The 18638-nt window shown below is 37.2% G+C and overlaps 2 protein-coding genes across 3 annotated transcripts; one reads left to right on the top strand and one right to left on the bottom strand.

The window, feature by feature from the left end:
* Window positions 1-711: 711 nt before the first annotated feature.
* LOC146702661 (uncharacterized) lies at window positions 712-7395 on the top strand. The gene is made up of 11 exons (XM_085465645.1): window positions 712-975; window positions 1164-1226; window positions 3067-3492; window positions 3699-3759; window positions 4341-4476; window positions 4696-4791; window positions 5019-5311; window positions 5601-5824; window positions 6105-6305; window positions 6420-6609; window positions 6862-7395. Exons 1-11 carry the CDS (start codon window positions 874-876, stop codon window positions 7167-7169), a joined length of 2100 nt encoding a protein of 699 aa, XP_085321771.1. The 5' UTR covers window positions 712-873; the 3' UTR covers window positions 7170-7395.
* An 18-nt stretch (window positions 7396-7413) lies between these two features.
* Window positions 7414-14864, bottom strand: LOC146702660 (uncharacterized). 2 transcript variants are annotated; one of them, XM_085465637.1, is made up of 3 exons: window positions 14501-14864; window positions 9337-9399; window positions 7414-8985 (listed from the first exon to the last, which is right to left on the bottom strand). In XM_085465637.1, the coding sequence occupies exons 1-3, from the start codon at window positions 14510-14512 to the stop codon at window positions 7873-7875; spliced, it is 1188 nt and encodes a 395-aa protein (XP_085321763.1). In that variant the 5' UTR covers window positions 14513-14864; the 3' UTR covers window positions 7414-7872. The 2 variants fall into 2 exon arrangements, with proteins under 2 accessions (XP_085321763.1, XP_085321762.1); XM_085465636.1 differs by lacking the exon at window positions 14501-14864 and adding an exon at window positions 9588-9882.
* Window positions 14865-18638: the final 3774 nt, after the last annotated feature.

The following is an 18638-nucleotide window of genomic DNA, read 5'->3' as shown; positions in this document are numbered from 1 at the left end:
TTATTTTTGAATTGAGTAAATTATAAATACTGCTTGAAGAAGTACACAAACCACTGCTGTCTGGACTGTTCTCCAGGTGACAATCCTCAATCAGCTTTTAGCTTAGTTTTAGTTAACTATAATAAACTTGATTCAGAGCACAATGCCAATGATAACAGCATAACTGGATGGAAAAACAGGCAGTGGAATATGGGGCGCCGTTTGTAAACTGAAACATGCCGAAATTAACAGCAACATTTTTCCACATTTAGCTCTAAATCTTACAAAAACATGTTTTTTCGAGTCATTTTTTACAACATTTAGTAAAATATTTGTAACTTTTCATATTTAAAACAGGATTTTAAATGTTAAATCTAAATGCTAAATGTTAAATCTAAATGTTAAATGTTAAATCTAAATGCTAAATGTTAAATGTAAATATTATATTTAAATGTAAATGTTAAATGTTAAATGTAAATATTATATATAAATCTAAATGTTAAATGTTAAATCTAAATGTTATATATAAATCTAAATGTTAAATGTTAAATCTAAATATTATATATAAATCTAAATGTTAAATCTAAATATTATATATAAATCTAAATGTTAAATGTTAAATCTAAATGTTATATATAAATCTAAATGTTAAATGTTAAATCTAAATGTTATATATAAATCTAAATGTTAAATGTTAAATCTAAATGTTATATATAAATCTAAATATTTAGCTAATATGCAAATTTATTGTACGGGTCAACGGAAATACCAAAATAAAAGCTTCAAGAAAACCTCCCGCGCTAAAGTGTGCCGGTCGCGGTCAGGTTCTGTGTTTGCGCTCCTCTTACGGTCACTTTTGACTGCCATGAGCTGCTTCGACTATTCCCTACCAGCATGTCCAGCGATTTAGCTGAAAACATTGGAAGAGCCGTTTTGTCGGCCATCCAACGATTCAGCGGTAATGCACCCTCGACCTCACAAACGCTGCAGCACTTGGTAAGTTTATTGTATAGCATTTTGGACGGGTTGATAGCAGTGTTAGCAAAACTAGCAAAGCTAAATTACTTAGCTAGTCCTCAATTATTTCATTTGGTAGGCAGCAGACAGAGATCGAACATCATACAACTCTATTTATTTATTTGGTAGGTAGGTAACAGTCGTTCTTGATGTAAATGTTTCCTTAGGAATCCAGCAATGCACCTGGACCAAGTAGACCTGCCGTCTCCACTGGGATACCATACTGCTCGGTAGGCCTTCTTACACATATCATTTAATTCATTTATCATGAAATTTCCCCTTGTGGGACTAATAAAGGTATGTTATCTTATCTTAGCTGACTGGTTTTGATATACAGTCAGGTTCATAAGTAGTTGGATACAGACACATTTTCTAATGTTGCTTCTGTACATTACCAGAATGAATTAAAAATGAAACTACTCCAATGCAGTTGAAGTGCAGACTTTAAGTTTTAATTCAGTGGGTTGGACTAAATGAATGCATAAAAATGTGAGAGGGAAAAATTAATTTGTAAACACAATCCTATCATTTCAGAGGCTCTAAAGTAATTAGACAAATTAAATAACTGAAAATAAAATGATAATTTCTATTACTTTATTCAAAACCCTTTGTTGGCAATGACAACCTGAAGTCTTGAAGTCATGGACACCACCAGATGCTGGCATTCCTCCTTACTAAGGCTCTGCCAGGCCTTTACTGCATTGGCTTTCAGTTGCTGTTTGTTTGTGGGCATTTCTGTCCTAAATTTAGTCTTCAACAACTGAAATGTATGCTCAATTGGGTTAAAATCCAGTGACTGACTTGGCCATTCAAGAATATTCTATTTCTTTACTTTATTAAAGTCATGGGGTGCTTGGACTGTATGTTTTGGGTCATCTTCCATCTTTATTATTAAATGCTGCCCAATCAATGTGACTACTTTTAGCTGGACTTAAGCAGACAAGTATGTCTCTGAACACATTCAGCTGCTTCAGTCCTGTGTCACATATTCAGTAAACACTACCAGTGCCACTGGCAGCCATGCACGCCCAAACCATCACACTGCCTCTGTCATGTTTTACAGATGATGTGGTATGCTTTGGATCATGAGTCGTTCCACCCTTCTCCATACTTTTTTCTTGCCATCATTCTGGTAGAGGTTGATCTTGGTTTTATCTGTCCAAAGAATGTTTTTCCAAAATTTAGCTGGCTTTTACTAGATGTTTTTTTTTTTTTTTTTTTGTTAAGTCCATTCTAGCCTTTCTATTCTTGAGGCTTATGAGTGGCTTGCACCTTGCAGTGAACCCTCTGTATTAGGGCTGTTCGATATGACGATATGAAAACATCTATCATTTCATATTATACGCTATCATTTGTTCTGTGGTGTCGCAAAATAAATTTTACGTCAATATTTTTCATCGTTTTGATGGTCACTGTAGTGGCTGTATTAATTTCTTAATTTTCTTTTTTCTGTTATGTTCTCTTTGACCGCATGTTGTCTGTTCACAGTAAAATTTTCAAAATGCAAACACTACGTCTCAAATCAATTCCAGGCCTTTTATCTGCTTAATTGGTAATGACATCATCATTTTAATATGGATACCCTAAATTAAAGCTTAGTCTGCACATCATGTCCATGATATAATTTTGATTGGAATATGTTTCAGTAAACGGGCAACAAAATAAAACTTGTTAGGGTCCAAATACACACTGACCTAATTGCAGGCCTTTGCTACTCTAATTGAGTGCTCAAAGCACTTTATACAACAGATCTCATTTACCCATTCACATGCACAGATTAATACAAGCACTTTTTCTGTCCAACATTCGCACACAGTCATAGACGGATAAACTCATTGGGAGCTCTAGATTAGAGCACCTGGGAACTGAATCACCAACTTGACCAACAATCACCAAATGCTAATCTACAAGATACAAAAGGTTCAGTTTTCTGTGTAATGGGTAGACAATAGTAAGATGGTCTGAGTCTACAGTTTGTTTGTTTGTTTTTAATGAACAGATAACAGAAACCTTACGGATGTATTGTAATGCATAGGTGTCTATCTGTATCTGTGTTTGAATTCATTTCAGGTTCCTCTTCCATCAGTTCCTCAAGCTCATGCTACGCGCTCACATTTTGTGAGAAAAAACAAGACCTGCAAACACTATACAAAAGATGTTGTGTGCTTGCCCTTGTCTTCAGCATCAACGTTTCTCATACCGAGAGGAGATTCACGAGCAAAACTAGCACAAGATGGCCTTATTGGGAAGATCTCCTTTACATCTGACTGGTCTGAAGCACAACTTAGAGAAGAAATAGCAGCAATCTTCAGAAGAACATTTGCACTGTCAACTGGCCAGACATTCCCTTTTGAGTATTTGAGTACAATTAGAGGATGTAAACGACTAATGAAACCAAATGTTACTAGCAGTTTTCTTTGGGGTGGCCAAGAAGTTGGCTCGATTTGTTCCACCACCTGCCTCTATATAATGGCAGGGATACAAAAACCTGCACAGGTAAACATTTTATATTGCAGTGCAGAAATATTTATTGTCTAAAAAGTGAGTCTGTTCCCTTAACATAATTTTATTAATTGTATTAATTAATATTGCAGTTTCAGCAGGTGTAAACAGTTTTTAGTGCAGCCATGTGCCTCTGTGTTACCAGTGATTTGGTGCAACTGTATTTGATTTTATGTAGAACATGCTTTCTTTTCCCTCAGGAGGAACCAGAAGAGCTGTCTGATAGTGACTTTGAAAGTCCAGTCTGCCGGAGAAGACGAGGTATGGGATGTGAATGAAAACCTAGTGAGGTTCTAAGCTCGTTGACCAGTTAGATTTTGTTACTGCAGTGCGTAATAATTCCTGGGGGGTTTGTTTGATGAGAGCATCGTTAATTTGTCCGATTGGGGTGATCGTGGCTCAAGAGTTGGGAGTTTGCCTTGTAATCGGAAGGTTGCCGGTTCGAGCCCCGGCTCGGACAGTCTCGGTCGTTGTGTCCTTGGGCAAGACACTTCACCTACCGCCTACTGGTGTTGGCCAGAAGGGCCGATGGCGCGATATGGCAGCCTCGCCTCTGTCAGTCTGCCCCAGGGCAGCTGTGGCTACAACTGTAGCTTGCCTTCACCAGTGTGTGAATGGGTGGATGACTGGGTGTGTAAAGCGCTTTGGGGTCCTTAGGGGGGACTAGTAAAAGTGCTATACAAATACAGGCCATTTACCATTTTAATGTTTACAAATTATCACAGGTGATTACAGCCAAGGAGGAATATGTGCCCAACTTTCACTTAAACTAATATAAGGATGTATAAAGGCTCTGTTAACATTATGAAGCAAGTCATGCTGACCTTCTTTCCTTTGTTCAGTGCATCATGCGTTGTCTACAACACCAGGTGAAAGTGAGGCCAAGCATCAGGAAACAGAGAGCTGCATTCAAGAGAGTGAAAATGAGGGACAGGCAGAGGGACAGCAGATGTTTCCATATAATGTGGCAGAATTTGTGTAAGCTGTTGTCTAGGGGTTAAAGAAATCCTTCATTTTAGATGTTGTTTAGGATATTGTTTTGATGCAAGTTTCCAATTTGCATGTTTGGGGTTTTTTTGCTGAATGACTGCAACTTTAGGATTTACATTTAATTTTTTTTTTTTTTTAATGATGTAGTGTGAGAAATTCTTCAAGGCTGACATGTTTTATGATTTCTAATATCTCTTATCTACTTAGCCCTATTTTTCTGGAGGAAGATGAAGCTCTTGAAGAGGCAATTCAGCGTAGCCTCCTAGAAGAGTCTGATAGACAGAGTGAAGTTCATATTTCAAGGTAAGATTTGAAAGTAACCTTTGATAATTGAATATTTTATTTGCATCTTTACTTGCATCATTTTTTTGCAGTTACACAATTACAAAGGTAATTGCTCATTTCTGACTAATTTAATATGGACTATCACAACATAATTATATGTTGTAACTCTGTGCACTTGAGTCAAATGTACAGCAAATTTCCATTTTTCCCCAAGATCTGTTTGTCATTGTCCCTTTTTTATATAGGTCTTTTAAGAAGCTCAGCAAAGAAGAAATTGAAGGTCTTCTTAGAGCTCATAGTGAGAAAGTCATTACACCAGGAACAAGACAACTCCATATCAGTCGAGCCAATGTGTGGTCGACTGCTTTGCGTCAGTTCAAGAGACCCAAGTTTGCAGAAAGCTGTGAGATGCTTTATGTCACATTTGCAAGCGATGAACATGATACAGAGGAAGATGCTGCTGACCTTGGGGGGCCAAGGCGGGAGTTTTTCCGTTTACTGGTGAAGGCCATCTTTCAGGACAGTGGTGCTTTTGAAGGTAATAGGATTTCACAGTCAAACTAACTAACTTACTTACTTACTCAAGGCCTAAAGGCTTGTTGACGACACTCGTTTTTATAATGTTACAAACGCAACAACCACCTGATCTGAACATTGTTTGACAGAACATTAACAAGTTAATAAATGACTACAGATAATAAATCTGTTATGTTCTGTGTGTCTGAAACAGTAAAAAAAAAAAAAAAGTCATACATTTTTGTCTGTCAATCTCAAGATATCAGTTTGGGGTCTGTACAGAATATACTTTTTTGTGTGTTATTTTTCAGCTACACCAAATGGATGCACACTGAAATTTAACATCCTACACTTGCAAAATGGAGTATATCGAACCATTGGCAGGATGTTGTCCACGATAATAGTGCAAGGTGGAGAAGCACCTGCCTTTCTCTCTCCACATGTAGTAGACTACATTGTGTCAGGAGACATTCTTCAAGTACACCTAACACCGGATGATATAGGTGACCCTGAGTTAAGAGAGAATCTGAAAAAGGTGAATTGCAATATTATAACAAGAATATTGTAATATTTCCTATATTCACAAGTCTTCTGGTCTTCTTTTATAATAATAAATACACTTTTGGTTATTAGAGGCAATTCCATGTATTATATTTTCAATTTGTTTCCTTTTTGTTAAAAAAAAAAATATTGGTGAAATACAGCCAAATAAACCAAAACAAAAACGTTTCGAGTCCAATTAAAATGAACCATCTGCAGTATTTGTGTACACTGGTAAAAAACAAACATTTAAAGTGTTTTTCTTAAATATTTAGGTTGTAAATGCAACAACTCAACATGATTTGGAGGAAGCAGTCAGCTGCTGCGACTCATGGCGATATCAAGTTGAAGGTCTTCCACTCACAGTCACCATGGCCAATAAAGATCTGTTTGTGAAAAATGCAGCTCTATACCTTGCAGTTCTGCAACGGCAAAGCTGTTTCGATCAACTAACTGATGGCTTGTCCTACTATGGAGTGAGAGTTATATTTTTTCTGTATCAATTGGTCATTATTTTATAATCATTTAGAGTGAGCTACTTTTTATATTTAAAACTGGAATTTAACCATTATTTAAACGTTTCTGTCTAGATTTTATCACTCCTGAGAGAGAACCCCAGTTTGCGTGTTCTGCTTGACCTATCGGGGGAGGACAAAGATCTGACAGCCAGTTTAATTGCTGGGGTTCTCAGGCCAAGCTATTCTGTCCTTGGGAGCAACAGAAGAGTTAGAGAGGAGCTGATGGTGGTCAAATTTCGGGAATTTCTCCAGTGTGTCGAAAGTAAGCAGAAATTCACATAATGTAGTCTGGCCATGAAACAATTCGGGACACTAAAGTAAAACTTTGTCTTTTTATGTCACATGCGCGCACACAAAACAGGAATAAAGATGTATGATAGCTTACAACTGACAAGCAAGGCAAAGACAGAACCTCTGTATTTTTTATAAAAACATTAGCCATCATTTAGTTGTTAGCTCAAGCTTTAACTATTTTAGTGTCCCCAGGTTAACGGTGGTTTTTCTTTGTTTTTAGATGAAGAGCTGAGAGACTCACTTGGAGAAAGGACTCTTACCAAGGATGAAGAGGCATTTGTGAAGGCTTTGAGGCCTGGTCACATCTTGGCTTTTGCCACCGGGAGCAGCAAGGTTCCAGCCATAGGTTTTCAACCAGCTCCTAAAATAACATTCATTCACGATGAAAGCAAACATCTCCCGATTGCACACACATGTGCAAATGAGCTTCAGCTTTTTGTGAATGAAACAACAATGGCTGATGATGATGCTTTTCATTACTGCTTCTTAGTACCACTCATGAATGGAGCTTTATTCAGCACCATCTAAACATGTTCCAAAAAAAGTGAAATTAAAATGGTGGGTTTGTTAACTCTAATCCTGTTCATTAATTGTAGTTTCAAGTAACTTTGCTTCATACAAGATAGTTGAAATAAATTCTGACTGCATTTAATGTTGAAATGTAATAATTTTCAAAGCTTCAATAGATTTATAAAAATGCTAACTCTGTATTTTCAACGACAAATCAATAAAGTCACTGGTGTAATACAATAATTTTATTAAGCTTTTATTTTTTAAACAAGGACACTTCAAAACAGTTTATGCACAGAGTATACTAAACATGCTTTGTAGAACAAGCCAGGATTACTTAGACATCTAACAGCAACATTTATTAAGACTATTGCAACTTTACAATGATTAAAACAATACTGTAGATAATCTTGTGAATTGATTTAAAGACTGACTGTTCCGTGTTGATAATTTTCACTGTTATACTGTATTACAGTGTGAATTTGATCTTTACTTCAATCTGAATAACTGGTTTTACCCATAAACTAAAAGTGGTTGTAGCCTTCTGAATAGCCTATGAGTCACTGTCAGTCATTAACTCTGAGTCCTTATGTGGCAGGAGGCATCACTGCTAGAGGGGAGGGGCTTCTGCAGTAGTACAAAAACTGCATTTGCTGTACAGCATTTAAGAATATTAAGTGTCATCACTCTTTAGAACATCACTGGTATCCTGTGGTTGAGGTCACACATTTACAAGTTTGTTAAAAATATACTGCTGTGTTCGTTGAAACAATGTTTTACCATTATTGTTGTCTTCTTCAAAAGGGTGAATGCTTGTATATAGCTCTTGTAAATCGCTGTCATTTAATGGGACAAACCTACTTTCAGAGTTTGACAAGGAGGGTATGGAGACCTCTGCTGTAGAAAGTTCTGGGTTGTGACGATGAGACACATGAGTTCCGCAGGCAAAAAGCTGGATGGGAGTTCTATTACCTTCAGTGGAAACAGAGTGATTGTTATATCCAGCTTTGAATTCCTTCAAAGTGCGGTTGATTCGTGGTAGAAACACATAATGAAGGCAAAATAGGTCTGTTGCATTTTCTAAGTCTAGGATACCAAGTGATTCCAATTCATAAAATATAGGTGCATAAATGCGGCTACAGTTGTTGTTTAAGTCTCGGTTGAAACGCTCAATCCTCTGGTTGTGCACAGAACTTCCCATTAAGACAGAGCTTTCACCCCTGCTTGCTCGCATGTCCTCCCAAATCTGAGCATTCTCTCCTCCGTGATCAGTCCTGATATGCAGGGGTCTGCCAAATTGTCCAACAGCTGCAGTAAAGAGGGCTTTCACAGTCTCAGCTCGATTATTGCTGGAGCACTGAAGAAACATCAACATCCTGCTGTATCCATCTATTGCACCATGAACAACAAACTTCCAACGAATCAGTTTGTGATTTCCATCTATGTGCCATATGAAATTTGGATGAGGCACAGAATATACTCGCCGAGCAACTGCAGTTCTTCTCCTGGATAGAACACCAGCCGAGTCCACCCTCCGCAGTGACTTTCTTACGCGCCATCTTTGAACCACTATGTTTTTGGAACGCAGATGACCCATCAGCATCACTTCTCCAACATTTGGATGTTCAGTTTTTATTTGGGACACTATCTGATCTAACTCATGGTCACTGATTACATTGAATTTTGACTCTGAGATATTATAGTCTTGCAGTAACTTATACAGAGTGGGCCTGGAGATGGAAAGGATAGATGCAGCTTCAGTAAAAGATGCTTTCAGGGAAAGAACATTTTCCAATTCCTCTTTGGAAATCTGAAGCCTTCCTTGGTAACCATCCTAGAACACGGCACAGAAAATCTCAATGAGCACAATTCTATAACAAAAGATGGGTAATTTGAGGCAATTGTACTGTGACAGATTAGCTAGAGTAATATTTTATCAATAGTTTTAAAATATGAAAGTGAGCAATCAAAAGACACTTCACAGCAAAAACAGTAATAAAATATGACGTAAAACTTGTGAATGTTGTTGGTGGTGATGTGACACTGCTAGTGATGGACCCCTAAGAAGATGAAATGTATGTAGAATCAGAATCATTACTTTGACAGGATTTAATTTAAGGTGACATATTACACCAAAGAAAAAACAAAAATTAGTCAGCTAAATGATATGTGTAAGAAGGCCTACCGAGCAGTATGGTATCCCAGTGGAGACGGCAGGTCTACTTGGTCCAGGTGCATTGCTGGATTCCTAAGGAAACATTTACATCAAGAACGACTGTTACCTACCTACCAAATAAATAAATAGAGTTGTATGATGTTCGATCTCTGTCTGCTGCCTACCAAATGAAATAATTGAGGACTAGCTAAGTAATTTAGCTTTGCTAGTTTTGCTAACACTGCTATCAACCCGTCCAAAATGCTATACAATAAACTTACCAAGTGCTGCGGCGTTTGTGAGGTCGAGGGTGCATTACCGCTGAATCGTTGGATGGCCGACAAAACGGCTCTTCCAATGTTTTCAGCTAAATCGCTGGACATGCTGGTAGGGAATAGTCGAAGCAGCTCATGGCAGTCAAAAGTGACCGTAAGAGGAGCGCAAACACAGAACCTGACCGCGACCGGCACACTTTAGCGCGGGAGGTTTTCTTGAAGCTTTTATTTTGGTATTTCCGTTGACCCGTACAATAAATTTGCATATTAGCTAAATATTTAGTTTCCCGTAACATTTAGATTTAACATTTAGATTTATATATAACATTTAGATTTAACATTTAACATTTAGATTTATATATAACATTTAGATTTAACATTTAACATTTAGATTTATATATAACATTTAGATTTAACATTTAACATTTAGATTTATATATAATATTTAGATTTAACATTTAACATTTAGATTTATATATAACATTTAGATTTAACATTTAACATTTAGATTTATATATAACATTTAGATTTAACATTTAACATTTAGATTTATATATAATATTTACATTTAACATTTACATTTAAATATAATATTTACATTTAACATTTAACATTTACATTTAAATATAATATTTACATTTAACATTTAGCATTTAGATTTAACATTTAAAATCCTGTTTTAAATATGAAAAGTTACAAATATTATACTAAATGTTGTAAAAAATGACTCGAAAAAACATGTTTTTGTAAGATTTAGAGCTAAATGTGGAAAAATGTTGCTGTTAATTTCGGCATGTTTCAGTTTACAAACGGCGCCCCATAGTGGAACGCTATCAGTCATGGACCTGCCTCCTCAACATTACTGAAATAGTGTGGGAACATCTTGAAGAAAACAGAGAACAAAAGTACCCATTATCTTCTATCTTCTTTCAATGTTTTGGATAGACACTTTATTAATAAAAGTGAGGTGGAAGTAATGATGGAAAAAAAGAAAAAAAAAACACGGAGAAAAAGTGAACAAGATTTTCTATTCAGAAATCATCAAGACAGAAGTGAAGGTTTATTGCTGGTGATATTTTCGAGAGATGATTGAAAGGTTTTGTGCTGAGACAACAGATAACATGTCCATATTTAAAATGCCATAATAGCGAATAGATTAGTTGCCAAATACAAGCTTGGAATAACAGAATTGGCATTTTGTGGCCCTGTGGGAAAGCAGCAAGAAAGGAAGAAAGGCGAAGGAGGATTTTTTGAAACTTGTCACTTCGGGCCTATTAATCCTCTGCTTTCATCCAAAAATAATTACAGTATGCTTTCCAGATGATTAATAGTCTTGGCATAGAGCCTTTGTTCCTCCACAAACTGAGAGTGATTGAAGGGTGTGTGTGTCTCCATTATTAGGTACTGATGAACCAATTAAGACTGGAGTCTGACCTATTCATCGCTTCACTGGGATCAATAACTAGTGCAGGATAGCATAAGCCCGAAGCACATCATTACATATTTAGCACTCCAGTTTCGAAAGGAAAACAATGCAGCAGAGTCTCAGAACATCATCGTTTCTGTAGCCGAAGCTGTGTCACCACACGTTTTACCTTTTGCACATTTTTGGTGATGAAGAAGAGGAAGATGAAAATGCTTATTAGCTGTTAACGACTGCACAGTTAACTTTTTACCATAATTCACGGTAACAAAGCAGCTTGCTTGTTGAAAAAAAAAGATTAACTGTTCCTGCAGCACTTGACTTACCTGCAAGCTCGTATTTTAGAACAAAAGAGGGAAAATAAGAAGAATTGCTCTGCCAATTGTGACCAAAAAAATCAAAAATCAATTCATGTAACAAAATTTTCCCCTCTTCCCAAGATAAGCCACCTGTGTGACAGCCGTGCAATACATCATGAAACTTCATCCGTTCTCTCGTCCATAGACTGATAAAAGATTTCCCATCAACAGCTTCATTATTTGTCCATCCACAAGTGATTTATATGACACAGTGTGGCTATTGACAAAAAAGCTGAATACGTAAGAATGATCAAGATTATCCAATCCGATTGTTCAGTCTGACGTCACTAGCCGTGTCTGGACCTAAACTCCGCTGCAGGTCCATATATCAAACGATCACTATGGCATTACTGAGAGTTGAAAAACTATCTAAAGTCTTTCATCTTTAATAAAATGATCAGCGTTCTGCTCTACCAGGTGTAACAATTGAGTTTAACATCCAGGCATCCATGAAAACTGAATTTATGACATTTAACGGAGTTAGAAGTTAGCAGGGAGTTAGCTCGCTAGCTTCTATCTAAATATAATATAGCATGTCCTGACTGCGGGGTTTTGGAAACAAATTAAAACGTACAGCTCTGTTATCACTTCCAGCATAAATGAAGACAGAAAACTAAACAGCAGTGACGTTTGTAGGGTTACTGAAGTTGGGCTAGCTGGTATATAATGATGTGCTACGTGACCGCTAGCGACACAGCTATGTTAGCATAATATAAACAAGCTAACCTTTTTTCCACTCGATAAAAGTTAACGTGAGTGTTCTCGGTGGTCAGGAACAAATGTAATCGCATGGCAGGAAAAAGGACCAAACTTCAGCCAGGAGAACAACTGAGATAATCCATCCACAATACGAGGTTAGTCATTCATATACTGCTGCATGGGCTGGGCTGTAGTTACATCCTAAGGTTTTAAAAACTGAGCTTAAATAAATGATTAGTGGTAATAAAAGCCGAGAGAGGTCAACAGGGATCACTGACTGTTTTAGGAGCTTTTTGAGATCAAATAGAAGAAAATACATAACATTAAACATGTTAACAACACAAAAGCCATATTAAACGCAGACTACTTTAGACCCGGAAGTAGGATTCATCGCGTCATCACTGAACAACAGGATAGCAGGTCATTTCATTTATTCTCGCCATGAAGTTTGTTCATCACCTCATTACCTCAGGGTGCAGGCCGTGATAAAATACTCAAACAGGAAGGACTTACTGGATTTAATATCTTCAAATATTGGCTCCTAAGGGCCCCAATGATCAATTACTTCTTAATGTTTTATAGTTTTCTGTGACCCCTCCATCTTTATGTAAATAATTTTTCCACCTCTCCACTTGATTCCTGTAGATGATCTGAGATATATGTGAATATCCATGTACTCCTAAATAAATATATAGGCCACAATCCTGGGGTCGTGTTAACAATCCATTAAAATTTGGGTTACAGCCACCAAATCTTCAAGGTCATTTCAGTGATTTATTGGTCGATTTCATTTGACAAAAAGCCTTAGAGACTGTGATTCTTGCAAATGTGCTGTGTACTGTCAACATACAAAAAATACAGTATTACATCACATCTGCTTCAAGGTCAATAGATTGACCTGAAGGTCAGAATGATAATAATCCTATATGGAGCTATTCAAAGCTAGTCATCATGCAGGGACTTATATATGGGAATTCTAAATATTCTCAATAAGGACCTCTTATGTCTTTCTTAAGAGCAAATAAGTTCAAGCTTTTGTAAAATGTATTTTTCTATATAGGTATGCTTAAAATTCAAACAAGCAAAGAAAACAAAATGAACATACACAAAATATAATACTGTTTTGCTAAAAGTAAATACAGCCTAGAGAGTGAGTTTTGTGTTCTTGGAGTTTTTTCAATTTCTAACTATAAACATGTTAAAACTGTATTCTTCATTCATACCTTTACAGCACATGGGAAAAGCGATTGGCCGTAAGAGTGCAACCACTTGAGATTCTCGCTGCTTTTGTTTTCTGATAAAGGTGTAGTACTGGAACATTGCAGAGAAATATATTTTTGCAGATAATTATATTTATACAGTGCTGGATCTGATTCTGTCTAATGAAATAAGTGTTTTGCATACTAAGTAGAAGAAGTGCACATTTACAGTATATTACATCAGGTTTCATAGTCACTGCATATGAATATTTTATTTTGAAAAGTCCTTCCTTGCAATGTATTGAGGACGCTGACTAGGATAATTTTCTTCACACAGAAACCTGTACATCATAGATACAGCAGAGTTACAAACACTCAGAGCTTATGCACGACTGCAGTGCCGTACAGGTCTCTAAATATTTGAAGAAACTGGATTTTACTACATGTTAAACTACAAAATTTTTCCTTCATTCTGCAGTTCTGGACAAAATAAGCCAGGCTTTAGTCTGAGGTGATCTCCTCCAGATGTTGTGGCCTCACACTGCAAACTGTGTTTCAAAATATTGTGCTGGAAGATGCTCCCCTTTTGCTGTAGCTTCAGCACATCAGCTGACCCCTATTATTTTTGTTTTTGATGGAGATCCTATAAATTTAATGGAATAAGAAGAACCCTACCCCCACGCGGCTCTTCCTTTTATTAGCCAGTAGAGAAAGATCCCACAATTCATTATTTTCTTCCTCAGATGAACATGGTCAGATTCCCATGCTCTTAAGAGCAGAGTGAAGACGGCACAAATAGCAGCAATACGCTGTGGATTTCTATTCAGCAGTGACTGGAGGGTTCATATTGTCACCAAATCCCACTGCACACATTCTGAGAATAAACCCACTTTGAAGATGTTAATTTACTGGAAGTGGTTGGGCTGTGTGGAAGAATAAATGCCCCTCTGGAGCTCAATAAGGACACCATGGTCTCCTGCTGTGATGGATTGAGGAGTCCTCCAGGACATGCAAATAGCTTGACAAACACCAACTGGGAGTTAATGTAGCACTGACCCGCACCTGCCAGCTGCTTGTTGCTACACACTGCAAATATGCACATGTGTTTAACCCTTTAGAGCCGATCGGAGCGGGAACGCTCTGTTATGCGTAACTATTTTTAAATCCCAGTAGCACTGCAACCACGTAAGCTAGCGCAAAAATTTTTTTTGCATATGAAACCGGAGGAGTTGTACTTACATCTGATGCCATCAGCTTGTCCTAGGTCACGGTTTCCTTCCACATAAAGCTTTGCAAAAACTGCATAAAAAGCGCTTGCAGGAACAAAAACATAATATTCCAGAAACACGCTTTACCGATCTGATCAGCTGTTCAAAACACTTCCTACGTTGGAATAGACGTCAGCGCGAACTTTTGCATTTCCGCCATTACCTGCCCGAAACCGGAAGTGACGTCATTTTCGCGGAAATGTAGTCTTTTTTGCGATCAGGGCCTCAGGGCCTATACTGCTCTTTTTAAAAGTTATCTTTGACTTTATGACTTTCTGTGTCGTTTCTGGGATTCTTAGGACTCATATTGCACTGCTGGAAATAGTTTATTTTGATGCATATGCTGCGTTTTTGCAAATTTGCAGTATAATATTTATTTTCATTTTTCCTGCAGTGTATAAAAATTGGTGTATTTCAAAAATAAAACTATGAAGACACTCAAAATAAATTTCCTGTGGTGGGAAACTATTTTGTGCAACTTTTTTGTATTTACAGTTTTGAGGGATAAGACTCTTAAATTTCTCTAACTACAAATATATGTTAAAAAAATCAAAAACGATTTTCAATTTTTTTGTAGTTTATTGCACTTTTTTGCAATTTATGTAATTACTATGCACTTAATGAATACATATTATTAAAATCTGGGCTATAATGGTTGTATTGATGTATAGCAACTTGAAATGCTCCCAAAAATGGCTCCACAGCATGTAAAAATATAATATAAGCTCTGGCGGACTTGGTTCTATGGTAGGTCTTAAAGGGTTAACCGGAGACAGGTGGGGTGCTGTCGGGCACTCGTCTTGTGCGTTTATTCGTTGCCACAATCGGCTGCCTGACTCGCTCCTGGAAACACTTTATTGTGTGCCCTGGGTGCAAGTGGCTCATGTATAGCTGCCAGTGGAACAAAATGCTTCAGAGTAAAAAGCAATCCCGAGGGGAGTAAAGCGAATTAAAGAAAAAGACAGTGGTGGCCACGAACGCTTCCCAGAATTTTTTATTAACATGCAAGCATGTATGAAAAGGTGAAATCCCATCTGGGAAGCCGACACGCCCAAGGAGACGACAATGTGCAAAGTGTAATAAGAACTTTTTAAATATTCCAGCCCTTTAGACACCCTGAAATTGTTAACGAGCTCTGAGTATACTATAAGATGCTGGTACGGGCACATTCTCGCATAACCGAGAGTCCTCTGTGGTTTACCTTTGCAAACTGTATGTGCAAGAAGTACTGAAGCCTGCAAGTTTGAATAAGGGCAGGTATTTCTGGAAGGAAGCTCATCAAAGTCAAAACTTCACAGTTACTGCTGGCTCTATAAAAAGAAAAGAATTAAATAAAAGTGTCCGGGCCTGCCAGCCACCAGTATTCACGACACATACATAGAATTTCCACAAACTCTTGCACCACAGCTTCTCCGAGACACTGTGCTCTGAGATAAATGTGTCTGAAAGTGATTTTTAACATTAATGATACTGGCTGGAAAAGCAAATTTAATTGGCAGTGGAACAGATGTAGAAATTACATACACAGTCTGAGACACAAAAACAATTACACAGACGTTGTGTAGACGGAGAAAAACAACAAAATCACCTCATGTTGGACTGAATGAAGACAAATGAGGTAAAACTAAAATTGATTTTCATTTAAATTAGAGGGCAGTGAGAGTAATGAGTCATGATGAGAAGCAGTTTGACCAGAACCGTTCAGTTCCTGAAATAATTTCCTACAATTAAAATTAGACTGAAGTCAAGCCACCACTTTGTTTTTTCAGCAAAGATACACGTTACTTAAATCTGACACATCTACTGCTCAGCTTGTGGTTCCTCAAAATGTCATCATGCCTGAAATACCTGCTTCAATCAATGGCAAAAAATCCAATTTCCACAAAATTCAATCTATTTGTTTTACTTGTTACCTCTTACCTCCAGTGGCTGATCAATAAACCTATGTCATAAAGTTTAGGCAGCTGTTATTTGTGTGCATGGAAAAAAGGACATTTTGTGCCCATGAAAACAAATCAAACATTACTGCTATGGGACCTTGTTAGAAATACACATTTATTTAATTAAATTCACTTTTATTTATATAACACCAAATCAATTGCCTCAAGACTTTTCATATTGTAAGCTAAAGACCCTATAATCATATAGTCAAAACACAGAAAACCACAAGAATCATACGACCTCCCTATGAGCAAGTGCTTTGGTGACAGTGGGAAGGAAAAACTCTCTTTTAACAGGAAGAAACCTTTGGCAGAACCAGGCTCAGGGAGGCGCAGCTATCTGCTGCGACTGGTTGAAACAATCTGCATAACTGTTTTAAGTAACTGAAGGCATCTCCTGATCTCCCATTTTCTTATTCAGGGATTTTCAGGGATGCGTGGGTTATTCATATGGTAGAAACTTGTTTTTCTGGTATTTAGACTCATAAATATGAGTACAATCACATTCTAGCTCTGTCCTTACAAGTACAAGCTACATGAATCTACCCCTTGGGACTAAGGGTGCTGGCATAACGTGTTCGTTATTTACAGCACAGAGACAAAATTGCATATAAGAAGGTGGGAACTAAAATATTTTTGTTACTTATCCTGATGTATTTCTGGGAGTTCCTACCTCAAATTGCTTCATATAGGGAGGAGAATATTCAAATCAAGTGTACAAACTAATTTACTGTACTAACATCTGCAATATATATATATAATAATAATAATGGATTGGATTTATACAGCGCTTTTCAAGGCACCCAAAGCGCTTTACAATACCACTATTCATTCACTCTCACATTCATACACTGGTGGAGGCAGCTACGGTTGTAGCTACAGCTGCCCTGGGGCAGGCTGACAGAAGCGAGGCTGCCATATCGCGCCATCGGCCCCTCTGGCCAACACCAGTAGGCAAGTAGGGTAAAGTGTCTTGCCCAAGGACACAACGACCAGGACAGAGAGCCCAGGGATCGAACCGGCGACCTTCCGGTTACAGATGTGATTCCCAAGTATATATATATATATATATATATATATATATATATATATATATATATATATATATATATATATATATATATATATATATCTTCATATATTGCTGCTTCCTTTTAAGGCTGAATTAAACCCATTTAAAGATAGCTTTTCTTTCTGTATCTTTAATAGCAAGAAGATTCTTGTTTCAAGCACACGTTTATGTGAGCTAGATACACTTCTACTGAAATGCCAGTCCTTTTCCAAGTGACTGTGTCTAATTTTTGCACTTTCATATTCAATTTAGCATAATAACCTTTTGCTGCAAGATTATTTCCAGAGGTTCAAAGCTGGTTCAAGACTGGGTTCTGTAAGATATGAACCACAAGGGTCATTGTAACCTTAGAGAGTACCCAGTGACAAGCTGTTTTACTATTAATTTTCTGAGTGAAGGCAAACTTACCCTCAGTGTGAACAAGACTTAGAGAGGTCATGCTCACTGTGTCTTTAGGAGTCCAGGCTGCATTAGGAGTAGTAGTAAGTAGACACTGATTGTTGTTCCATTAATGTAGACACTGGAAACCAGTGTTAATTTCCTACTTCATGCTGCATCACTGCCCTCATGCTACTTGTAACTATTTGAGTGCTTCATCTTGTTATGTTCTCATTAGTCATTTATGCACAAAGAAAGGACTTGAATCAGTTTCTGCTCCCATTAAACTTTACAGCTCGGTCTCAGCCCAACACTGTTGGCTCTGATAGCCTCATAGCTGTTCATTTTTGAGCATGTCCCTATGAAGCTTTCAGATTATAATCATGATCCGAATACAAGGATAATTGATTATTATTATTAATAATATATTTTTCTGTCTCATTCTGCTTGCTGATGTGGAAATGTAAAAAGCCTTCCCAATTAAGGCTGATGGAAAAGTGCATATATTATCACTCACTGATCAAGTGGACTCGTTGTTCCAGTGGGGAGAAGAGAGACTTTTAATAGTAATTACGACCCTTAATTTAAATGTGCTTAAACCTCCAAGGATGGGGGAGCTATTTATGGAGAGCACTTTATAGCACTTGGAAGCTCTTGTTGTTGAAACTGAGAAATAAAACTGTAATGCTCACAAACAGCAGAATTCACATAGAGCACGG

The sequence above is a fragment of the Copadichromis virginalis genome, linkage group LG8 (genome assembly GCF_057382275.1).
Source record: "Copadichromis virginalis isolate Kocher_CV1m ecotype Utaka linkage group LG8, C_Virginalis_male_GT1.1, whole genome shotgun sequence".
NCBI lineage: Eukaryota > Metazoa > Chordata > Actinopteri > Cichliformes > Cichlidae > Copadichromis > Copadichromis virginalis.
Note: the sequence above shows the minus strand (reverse complement) of the source record. Positions and strands in the feature narration are given on the sequence as shown.